The 12,281-nt window shown below is 41.8% G+C and overlaps 1 protein-coding gene across 1 annotated transcript in view; it reads right to left on the bottom strand.

Moving 5' to 3' along the window:
* Positions 1-11,813, bottom strand: part of trip4 (thyroid hormone receptor interactor 4) — a 125,214-nt gene extending 113,401 nt beyond the window's left edge. The window contains exons 1-3 of the mRNA XM_080216153.1: positions 11,667-11,813; positions 4,005-4,174; positions 3,041-3,177 (exon numbers count right to left, since the gene is read on the bottom strand). Of these exons, the coding sequence (XP_080072279.1) occupies positions 3,041-3,177; positions 4,005-4,174; positions 11,667-11,755 (396 nt within the window). The 5' untranslated portion in view covers positions 11,756-11,813. The remainder of the gene's footprint in view (positions 1-3,040; positions 3,178-4,004; positions 4,175-11,666) is intronic.
* Between the last annotated feature and the right edge of the window lie 468 nt (positions 11,814-12,281).

Genomic DNA, 12,281 nt, shown 5'->3' with positions numbered 1-12,281 from the left:
GGGTCCAACGTTCACCCTAGCCAGCCTCTTCCTTTTTATATATTTATAAAAACTCTTGCTATCCTTTTTTATATTAAGTGCTAGCCCAGCTTCATAGTTTCTCCTACCCTTCTTTATCAACTTCTTTGTCAATCTTTGTTGACATTTAAACCTCTCCCAATCCTCTTTTCGCCCACTACTCTTAGCTACTCTAAACGCTTTTAATTTAACACTTTCCTTCACCTCCTTTGTTATCCACGGCTTATTACCTCTCCTCCTACGGTCCTTTTTAACCATCGGAATAAATTTCTGCTGAGCACCAAGAAAGATCTCCTTAAAGATCCTCCATGCTCCTCAGCAGACCTACCTTCCAACGCGCTCCCCCAAGGGAAGGAGAGAGAAACCAGGTAATAACAAGTCCTACAGTTTATCAGATGAGGAAATTACTGGAATTTATCAGGGACAATGTGATTGAGAACCTATACGAGTGTGAGCTGATCGAAGGGAGTTACCACACTGACTTGACTAAGTCATGTCTGACTAATCTAATGGATTTTTAAGCAATCACTGATATGGTTGACAAGGGAGTCTGGAGTCTTATCTATATGGATATCCAGATGGTTTTTGATAAGGTTTCACAGAAGAGATAATTGAAAGTGAGTGAAATTGGAGGCAACCTCATGACATTAGTTGGTAATAGTCAGGGGCTGAAGGTGGGTTAGTAAATTTGCTGATGACACCAAGATTGGTGGAGTAGTGGATAAGGTGGAGGGCTCTTGTAGGCTGCAAAGAGACATTGATAGGATGCAGAGCTGGGCAGAAAAGAGTGACAAATGGAGTTTAACCCTGATAAGTACAAGATGATTCATTTTGGTAGGACAAACTTGAATGCAGATTACAGGGTCAACGGCAGGGTTCTGAGGAAGATAGAGGAACAGAGAAATCTTGGGGTTCATATCCACAGATCTCTGAAGGTTGCCACTCAAGTGGATAGAGCCGTGAAGAAGGCTTATAGTGCGTTAGTGTTTATTAACAGGGGGTTTGAGTTTAAGAGTTGTGGGGTTATGCTGCAACAATACTGGACTTTGGTGAGACCACATTTGGAATAGTGTGCAATTCTGGTCACCTCACTATAAGAAGGGTGTGAAAGCATTAGAGAGAGTGCAGAGGAAATTTGCCTGGTCTGGAGGATAGGTCTTATGAGGAAAGGTTGAGGGAGCTGGGGCTTTTCTCTTCAGAGCGGAGGAGGGTGAGAGGTGACTTAATAGAAGTTTATAAGATGATGAGGGGGATAGATAGGGTGGACATGCAGACACTATTCCCTGGGGTAGATGTAGCTGTTACTAGGGGGCATAACTATAAGGTTCATGGTGGGAGATATAAGGGGGGGGAGGTCCAAGGTAAATTCTTCAGTCAGAGTGTTTGGGGTGTGGAATACACTGCCTGCTGTGATAGTGGAGTCAGACACTTTAGGAACTTTTAAGTAGTTATTGGATAGGCACTTGGAGCACACTAGAATTATAGGGAGTGGGATAGCTTGATCTTGGGTTTCAACATAGCTCGACATAACATTGATGGCTGAAGGGCCTGTACTGTGCTCTACTGTTCTATGTTCTATGTAACAGGTTGTGAAGTATGGCACAGAGAATACTGTAAAGAAATGGACTCCGATTGGTGGAAGATAACAACCGGGGCTCACCAGGGCCACAGCTTTTCACCATTTATATCAAAGATCTGGATGAAGGAATAGAGAGTTGTATATCAAACTTTGCTGATGACACTAGTCAGGAGCAACTAGCCACAAGTTAGAAAGTTATATCGGCAGAATAATCAAGACTCTGGCAGATGGTGTAATTGAAGTGCTTAAAATTCTGAAGTTAAAGTTTATCTATTAGTCACAAGTAAGGCTTACATTAACACTGCAATGAAGTGAAATTCCCCTAGTCGCTACACTCCGGCACCTGTTTGAGTCAATGCACCTAACAGCACGTCTTTCAGTCTGTGGGAGGAAACCCATGTGATAACTGGGAGAATGTATAAACTCCACACAGACAAGCAGGGATCAAACCCAGGTCCCCGATACTTTGAAGCAGTAGTGCTAATCACTGTGCTGCCCAATTAAAAACCATGATTTCTCCTGGTGAAGGTCTTGTGGCACAGTGGGTTAGTGTCCCTGCCTCTGAGCCAGAAACTCCAGGTTCGAGACCCACCCCAGGACTTGATGGCTAAAGAAGGTGGGTTTGTAATGCAGTCAAAATCCTTCCCAACATGCCAATGGCTGATGGTAAGAGGAGACACTCCTGGTCAGCCATGCTCGTTATGGAACGGTCAAGTTATAAACCCCCTAGTGGCATTCTAGCAACCTGTCCAGGAATTATGAGCCATGGAAACAAAAGACAGTCTGCCTTAGTGCATCACTCAAAGTGGGAAGTGAATTGAAATAGAAAAATAGAAGATAGGAGCTAGATGAGGCATTCAGTCCTTCGAGCCTGCTCTGCCATTCATCACTAGCATGGCTGATCGTCCAACTCAATAGCCTAACCTGCCTTCTCCCCATAACCTTTGATCCCGTTTGCCCCAAGTGCTATATCCAGCTGCCTCTTGAATACAACTGAAAATTTTCTTTGGTGGGAAAATCCATAACAAGACAAAATTTGAACTGGAACATTCAGGAGGAAAACCAAAAGTGCTTTCTTTCCACAAAGTGTGGCAGAAATCTGGAATTCTTTCCTCAGAAAGGATTGTGGCTGCTGAGACAATTGAAATTTTCAAGATCAATATTGATAGATTTTTGTCATGCCTGGAAATTAAATAAGATGGAGTAAAGCAAGTAAGAGTTGGTGCACAGAACAGATTTGACAGGCTGAATGTATTCCTTCTGTATTTTCTTAAAACTGAATGGGATGCTAAAGTCAAGCCATGGGGCACTGCCAATTATTCTTCTCTGCCCAGCCAGGAAATGCTCAACACTGGTACAGCATAATGTGGAAAGGGCAGAGTTTCACCATTATTTTTCGTTTAGCCAACAGACATAAGAACGTTTGTTATCTTCAGCACTTACCTTCACCAGATCCATGGGCGTTTTAACCTCCTCAGCTGGGTGCTGACTCTCTGTCACAAGCAATGGTTCTTGCTTGTTCCGGCCTTTCCGCTTGGACTTCTTGAGCTGGTCACCAGCTTTCGATGAATCTGGAACCTCTACAGACAGACAGGTTGGCATTTAGAGAGCACCTCTCACAACGTCAGGACTTCCCAAAGTCCTTTCCCGTCAATAATGTACGTTTTGAAATTTAGTTGTTGTTACAGTGTAGGAAATGTGGCAGCCAATTTGTACACAGCAAGCCCTTCACAACCAATAACATCAACTTGTTAAAACAACCTACGCCAGCAATGTAGTTTGCAGGATAAAAACTGACCAGGATACAGGAGGGAATTGCCATCCCATCTGAAGACAGCACCTTCAACAATTCAGCACTCCCTTAACACTGCTTTGGAGTGGAAAAAGCATGTGGAAAGTGTTCAGAGGGTTTTTCTTTTAACCCCCACCTTAAAAGTTGAATCCATTAGAATGGATGTCAGGAACAACCTTATAGCTTTTAAAATAAAAGCAAAACACGGCAGATGCTGGAAATCTGCAAAGAAAATACTGGAAAAACTCAGCAGGTCAGACATCTGTGAGAGAGAAACAGAGTTAATGTTTTGATTCTTCTTCAGAACAGGAAGAGGATTCATACTGGACTTGAAACATCGATCGGAATTTTACCGGCATGCCCACCCCATTTCCATGGCGGGCAAGGTTCACAGAGCGGAATTCTCTGTTTGGCCTCAGGCAGGATTTTATGAGCCTCACTCAAGCGAGGTTGTAGAATACCGAACATTAACTCTGTTTTCCTCTCTCCACAGCTGCTGCCTGACCTGATGAGTTTTTCCAGTATCTTCTGTCTTTATTACAGTTTGTAAATTGAGAGTTCCTAAAATTAGCCAAATTAAGGGCTATGAATTTTAACTGTTAGAATTGGACGCACCATCTTTTTTCCTGTATAACTGCACTTGTCCAGCAGCAACTGACTCTTGTGATTTCTTCCACCTTTTCAGAAGTTCATCAATGAAGGCCCGTTTCTTCCCCTCAGTCCCTTGAACCAAGTCAGCAATATAATCTTCAATTTCCTCTGCACTCTCAATCGATAGGATATATCTGGATGAATAAAATACATGTTTGATTTATTATTATCACATGTATAATGGAATCCCTTAGAACAGAAGGAAGCCGTTCAGCCCATCTAGTCTGCACTGACCACAATCCCCCCCAGGCCCTATCTCCATAACCCCATGCATTTAGACTAGCTAATCTCCCTGACACTAAGGGGCAATTTAGCATGGCCAATCCACCTAACCTGCACATCTCTCAGACTGTGGGAAGAAAACCAGAGCACCCGGAGAAAACCCACACAGACATGAAGAGAATGTACAAACTCTGTACAGTGACTCAAGCCAAGAATTGAACCCTGGTTGGCGCTGTGAGCCAGCAGTGTTAACCACTGTGGTGCAAAGCATACCATTCATAGAGAAGGAAAGGAGAGAGTGCAGAGTATAGTGTTCCAGTCATAGCTAGGGTAAAAAGAAAGATCAGCTTAATGTAATATAGCTCCATTCAAAAGTCTGATGGCAGCAGGGAAGAAGCTGTTCTCAAGTCGGTTTGTACGTGACCTCAGACTTTTGTATGGTGGAAGAGAGAACGTTCAGGGTCTGTGGGGTCTCTGATTATGCGGGCTGTTTTTCCGAGGCGGGAGCAGACAGAATCAATGGATGGGAGGCTGGTTCGTGTAACGGATTGGGCTTCATTCACAACCCTTTGTAGTTTTGTTATATGTGTTGTGTATAGTAGGGAAACGGAGTGAGAAGAAATTGAAAGTTTGTGGTCAGGGTATCAGGGAATTGAATTAATTTACTTTCAAAACCTCAAGCAATCCTGTGACACAAACAGTACGGGTTATAACTACATTCATCCTCAAACTCAGAGCCCACCTCCATCAAATAACATTGTGAGCACAGGATTGAGCAGGTAAAAAAAAAGGTCAAGGCTCACCTAATTTTAACGTTAGAGCTGAGACATTCAGGAATGAAATCAGAAAGCATTTATTCACACAAAGGGAAGTAGAAATCTGGAGATCTCAACTGTTCCCGAAGGCTGTGGAGGTTGCAGGGCAATTGAGCTTATTAAGAGAGATGAGGGGGGAGGAAAGTAAATAGAACTGAGATACATAAAGATTAGCTCTGATCTAATTGAATGGCCAAAGAAGCTTGAAGAATTGAATGGCCACCTCTTGTTCCCAATTTCCTGAGCTTACCCAATACAATGAGAATGGCAGAATTGTACAATCAACCTCTGTCAATTAGTTTATTACAGACTGAGAGGAGCTGAGGAAATCTCCAATAGTGGAGTTTTAAAAACAATAGATCCAGAGTTACCAGTTTCACCCAACACACTACACTTGTTTAGTTCTTATTTATTAGTTTTTAGTTCTTTAGTTATTAGTTCTTATTTATTAGTATCACAAGTAGGCTTACATTAACACTGCAATGAAGTTAATGTGAAAATTCCCTAGTCGCCACACTCCAGCATTTGTTCAGGTACACTAAGGGAGAATTTAGCATGGCCAACACACCTAACTAGTACCTCTTTCGGACTAATGGAGGAAAGTGGAGCACCCAGAGGAAACCCACACAGACACAGGAAGAATGTGCAGACTCCACACAGACAGTGACCCAAGCCGGGAATCGAACTCAGGTCCCTGGTGCTGTGAGGCAGCAGTGCTAACCACTGTGCTACCATGCTTGCCCAACATGTCTCAAGTTACACATGTATAGTATCCCCAAAATGTTAATTTCTGTAAGAACTCAAAAACTTACCTTGAATGAATCAATACTAACCGGTTCCACTACCTTCCTCATTTTGAATTTACCCTTTTAGTATAAAAGGTAAAGCCGCCATAGTCCCAGACGACCATAAGTTCCCCCTCTGAGGGAAGGGCTATCTGGTAGTGATTTAACCTGAGGATACCATTCCTCAGGCAAGGGGCAAGTTGAGTGAAAATAGGAGAGTGAGAGGGGTCGGGGGATACTTTGAGGAGATGGAGGGAAAGGGGGAAAAAAAAACAGCGTGAGGATGTAGGGGGAAGACAGTGGTTAGGAGGTTGGGTTGCACACTTGGGGGGGTAGTGGGGGGAATGTATGAGGGGGTCAGGCAGTATAATGGCACAGTGGTTAGCACCACACTGCCTCACAGTGGCAGGGACCCAGGTTCAATTCCAGCCTCAGGTCACTGTCTGTGTGGAGTTTGACGTTCTCCCCATGTCTGCATGGATTTCCTCCAGGAGCTCCAGTTTCCTCCCACGCTCCAAAGAAGTGCGGGTTAGGCTAATTGGCCACGCTAAATTGTCCCTTAGTATCAGGGGGACTGGCAAGGTAAATGCATAGGATTACGGCATACGGGCTGCGCAGAATTCTAGGTTGATGCAGGCTTGATGGGCCAAATGGCACTGTAGGGAGTTTATGAGCCTATGATAATGGAGGGAGGGAGAGATTGTGATGGATTGGAAATACATGTGGAATTTGTGATGGGAGAATGGACAGGAGGAAAGTGAATGTTGTTTGAAATCCATGATCAAAATCACAGCTTCAGAGTTAAAACAGGAATCCAATTTTTGCAGAGCTTGAACCTGGTAAAAACATGGGACTGACTGTGAAAATGCCTGCTCTTTCAGACACTTCATTAGCTGCCTAAAATCAAGATCGATCTCTTTAGCAACATGAAGCAACACTATCAATCTGGCAGTCAAAAACACAGAAAACTGAAGGTAAAGCAAGAGCACAAAGCGAGGCAAAAAGACAGTTTGTCATTTTACTTTAAAAGGTTCAAAGTATTGAACAGTACACAAACAGCATTGTCATCCTCATCCAAAATTACAGGTGAATTATTTGACGACTAACGACTTGTCGATTTGCAGAGACACCATATTGCCAGAAAAGATTGAACAAGAAGTGATCTCTGAAATGACAATGGAACTACAAAATATTGCTGATTCTTCTGTTGAAATGAGGGAAGAAACCTACCCTGAATTCATTATTCTATGGCCAAATTCTATTGCACTGGGAATGACAGAATACTTTGGACTAAATAAACCAGAAAACATAGCTCATATGAAAATTTGAGAGACGTCTTGAAGGTTGGAGGCCAAAAGCTAGTTAAAAGTCTTTGTAAGTCCCATTTACTGATTGAAGAGAAATGGGGGTCACAGAAATTAGAAATTGGTTGATTTTTTTTTCCAGAAATCTCTAAGGTAGTCTACTGTTATATTTACAACTTATTCCCTGACCCTCGTAAAGGGAAACAAGCATTTATCAACAGGTACTCTAACTGGAGAAATGTTGGGAGATATTGCTGATCATGAAATATTCAAAGTTCAAACTAAAGCTGTGTGGTTTTGTTCAAAGATGTGAACTGATTCTGCATGATTGACTCTGTTTAAAAAGGAGTGTTCTTATTGGAGTAAAGTTCTGAGACATTTGTTGCCATAGTCAAAGTGCTGTCTATTTTGGAACAACTCCAAAGGAGGACATGATGAGTCATCAGCATCAAATCAAAGAGGTCGTTTTTTAGCCTGCCTTGAATATCTCAGAGAACTGATTTGTTTTATTATTACATGTATTAGTAGACAGTGAAAAGTATTGTTTCTTGCAAGCTATACAGAGAAAGCATACCATTCGGAGAAGGAAAGGAGAGGGTGCAGAATGCAGTGTTACAGTCATAGCCTAGGGTGTAGAGAAGGATCAACTTAGTGCGAGTAGGTCCATTCAAAAGTCTGAAGAGAGATTAAAAGAGTGAGAATGAAATTTTAGAAGCATGGAACTAGAAGGTATGTTGGGCACAGCCTGCAAGAAAATGCCTCGCTCTGGTACCATCTTGAGAGAAGAATTTCAAAGAATTTGATGAATTTCTCAAAGAGCATTTGAAAAGTTATCAATGTGGTTCTATGATCGTGGCTCAGGGAAGGCCAACCTTTTAACGCGCCATATAATGACAATATCACAGTAATGGCAGAGCTGCTCTGAAAACAATTCACTAACGAAGTAAAAGATGTCAAATACTATTCCATAATACTTGATTCAACACCAGATGAGTCATGTGAACGAATTAACATTAATTTTAAGATATGTGACCAACGATGGTGAAGTTGTAGAGCGATTTCTCTGTGTTGTCCAGCTCCAATCCCACACTTCTGAGTGTCTGAAGACAACTGTTTTGGAAATCATTGCAAATTTAGGTTTGGAGGTCCAAAGTTGTTGTGGACAGAGCTTTGATAATGCCACAAACATGGCAGGAAAATATTCAGGTCTACAAGCAAGACTTAATAATGCAAGCCCCTGTGTATCATTCATCCTATCTTCCACTCACTCTTGGAATTTAATTTGCAACACTGCAGCTGAATCCTGTACATTTCTTTGACTTTGTTCAAAACGTGGTTGCCTTTTTTTTCCCTGTTTCTATGCATCAGTGGAATATGCTGCAATCATGTTTGGAGCAAGCAAATGGAAAACATTTGACAGTCAAACAAATTTGTCACACAAGGTGGTCCACTTGTGCAGATGCTGTTTTTGGCTTTGAAAATGAACTTTATTGATATAAAGGAAACCTTATTAGACATAATTGCATCAGATTCCGAAAAAACAATGTCTGAAATCTGAAGCAAAACCTTTAACAGTTTGAAAAGTACAACTACCACATTCCTATTTTTACTATTTTGTGGGACTGTTTATTTCAAAGATTTAATGCTATCGGCAAATCACTGCAAAACGTTGATTCAAATTTACTGAGTGCTGACAACTGTTACCCTCAATTAAAAGGTTGGTCATGGGATTTCAATATCACCTTAGCTTGGTGGAAGCAGGGGCACAAACATTAACAAAGTATATAGGTCCCACTGATGATGAGAAGTGTACAAGACACAGGAAGCTGTTTTCCAATGAAATCACTTTGAAGGGAAAGAGATCTTCGCCAAGACTGTCAATGTAATTTATGACAAAATAACATGCGATTGCAGAGTAGAAGTAAATCTCTGATGAAAACCATTGATTTATTTTGCATTCTGTTTGACAGAGGTTTGGATGAAAATCCTAAAACCCACTGCACTAACAAATTCAGTGAATTCCACCGGAGGACATAGGCACAAATCTTTCTGAAGATCATTTATCGATAATGATGAGTTCTGCCCTTCAAGATCACCAGCTGGTTTGTACCAAGTTTGCAGAAACCATTCTGAAAATATTTTAATAATACCTGTCACAAATACTTCGGGTGAATGCTTTTTCTGTATTGAAGAATTAAAAATTATTTGCAACGTACGATAAGTCAGGAATATTTGACAAGTTCAGCAATACTGACAACTGAAAATGCGTCTTTATATGATTTTACCTACGATAAGGTAATTGTTGATTTTGTAGAAAACAAAGCATAGAATAAAGCTATCCAAATTTCCATGCCAGTAAGGAACGAAGCAAGAAAATCTGAAAAGTATGAGCTCTTTTATATTCTCTTGCTTAAATTCCGTTTTTCAAAATGGACCATCGCTGTCTTATGTAATGGCTGCAGCTGGTAGTTCTGATAACCATCGCTCTCCAAACCGACCTTCACAAAATTCTACAACAAAGAACAGAATCCGGCAGACAGAACCACTGATATCGGACTCGGACTCACTGGACACTCCACTCACGTGAATTTATAAGAATAACTTCTCTGATTTTATGAAGTTGGACGTTGTTAACTTTTATTTTTGAAACTGAATGAGTGTCTGAAATGGTAGCATATACATCTTGTTGATTGGAGTATTTGCCCCTGTACTGGATTGTCTCATTCTGTCCTGCACTGATGCCATTGGCAGATTTTTTCCATCTCATTGCTCATCAGCAAGTTCCATGTTTGCTCGCCTCAAGACTCATATTGTAATATTTAGCATCTTTACCACCATTTTGACAAGAGGTAAGTTTGGATTTCAATTCAGCAATTATTCATATAGCGTATTTTCAAGTCAACAAGCAGTGATCAATGTATATTTTTCTGTCTTCCAACTTTGCATTCTCTGGTGAGAGGATGGGTTGAGTCAGGAGGGGTGTGATTTTACAGGGGGAGGAGCAGAAATGAAGGTGAGGGTGGGCACCACAAAGCGTAAATCCATCTCTGTCAAGTCTTACAACCCTGACATTCCTGTGCTTCAGTAATTCAGGCCTCTTGCGCATCCCTGATTTTAATTGGGCCACAGTTGGCAGCTAGACATGAACTGCCAAGAACTTAAGCCCTGGAATCTCCTTCCTAAAACTCTCGGTTTCTGTTGCCTCTTTCAAGACACCCCTTAAAATGTACCTCTTTGACCAAGCTTTGGATCATCCTTGCTCTCCAATATTGCAGTTTTGTTTGGCAACCACTCTATAAATGCAACTTTATATATACGATGGTGTAGGGGCAACGTTAATGCATTAGTAATCCAGAAGTCCAGGTCAATGCTCTGGGTGCACGGGTTTAAAATCCCACCACAGCATAAATCTGGAATGTAAAGCTGGGCTCAGAAACAGTAACCATGACAACTATTAATGATTGTTGTAAAAACACATCTGGTTTGCAAATGCCCTTTGGGGAAGGAAATCTGCCAGTTTGGCCTACATGTGCTGGCAAATTTACAGCAATGTGGTTAACTCTAAACTACCGACTGAAATGGCCTACCAAACTAGTCAGTTCACAGCAATATGGGATAAGCAATAAGTGCTGGCTTTGTTGGAGATGGTGAAAGCCTGAGCCCTCTCTACTTTATACAACTTGACAGTTCTCACTGCACAATTTGATTTTCACAAAACCTTTCCCCAAACACAGGATGTCAGAACCAAATTGACCAGAGATGTGATCTATTCTCAGTTGTCTTTAGCTAACTTAAAGTTTTGTCGTGCATTGTGAATCATTTCCTTGCCATTTGTCACGAACATTATAGTCCCACAAGTCAAATGAAATGTCAGTTGTTTTGAGGGTCAACCCTTAGAAAACTCTAAGAGTGTCAGAACAGATCAGTAAAAGGATCCCAAAAAAGAAAATGCTGGAAAATCTCAGCGGGTCTGGCAGCAACTATGAGGAGAGAAAAAAGCTGATACTGCAAGTCCAGATGATCCTTTGTCAACTTTTATTCAGTATAAGGATGTTTAGCAAACTTCAGTTCTGTGAAGAATCCGTTCTTGGGCAGTCCAGTACTCAGACATAAATTTAATATGTCGACGTTATCATTATCTCTGTGGCTGGCATACCTCCGAGCTTGGCATTCTGGTCAAACGTTTTGAGACAAGATAGAATTGAGTTCTGCAAAGTGGAGACTTGTAGTCCAGCTATCACACAAATAACAGCAAAGATGCTGTAACTATTGCCTTGTCGACTTGACAACTTTGTTGCCAGCTTAAATTTATTTTATCTCAAAAACTCTGTATAAAGCAAAAGGAGTGACGGGAACGGAAATGAAGCAGAGGGACAGAAGCTAAAGGAGGAGGATGGAGAAGCCTAGCCAGGGGAAGCAGCTGAACCCCAGGCCAAACACCTGAGACTTTGCTTATGCCGCTGTAGCCACTGGAGATTGCGGCCAGCAGCTGTCACTTACTGAATCAGCTCCTCATTCACTTCCAGATTAAATTTCCGAACCAGCTCCTCCTGACACCAGCGCAGAAGAGACTCCTTCTCACCACTCATTTTCCTTCGACTGTTCCACCACCCTCATTCCCGGCAGCGGCCAATAAACCCGGCTCAGATCCACCCGGAAATGTTTCCCCCGCGCACGCCACACACGCAAACGGTCCAGTGCGCCGGTTGTTCCCAGCGGCACCGCTGGCTCCGCATTAACGTTCCGATCTCCAAGAAATCCAACCTTTCCCTCATTCAAACCATCAACCTTTACCCTCTGGACAAAGAAAGCCTGATTAATGACAGGTACAGGAACAAAATAGATTGCATTAAATAAATCAATGCATTCTAATGACGGTGACAGTACCATAATAGGGTTATGACATCTCAAAAATGTTTGGTCCTTATAACTTCAGAGCTGGATTCAAGTCAGTGCACAATGTTTCTCAAACTGGGAGCTCCAGATCACAAAGCAGCTTGAAGATGACTGGATAGACCAGCAGTTACCAAGGTTGGTGTTGGCATCAGGTGGGTTCAGCCTTGTTCAAGAGGGAGGGGCTTATAGGGAAAAAAACTATTCTATTACTTAGTCACA

The sequence above is a fragment of the Carcharhinus amblyrhynchos genome, chromosome 32, assembly GCF_965287045.1.
Source record: "Carcharhinus amblyrhynchos chromosome 32, sCarAmb.v2.hapA, whole genome shotgun sequence".
NCBI classification, from domain to species: domain Eukaryota; kingdom Metazoa; phylum Chordata; class Chondrichthyes; order Carcharhiniformes; family Carcharhinidae; genus Carcharhinus; species Carcharhinus amblyrhynchos.
Note: the sequence above shows the minus strand (reverse complement) of the source record. Positions and strands in the feature narration are given on the sequence as shown.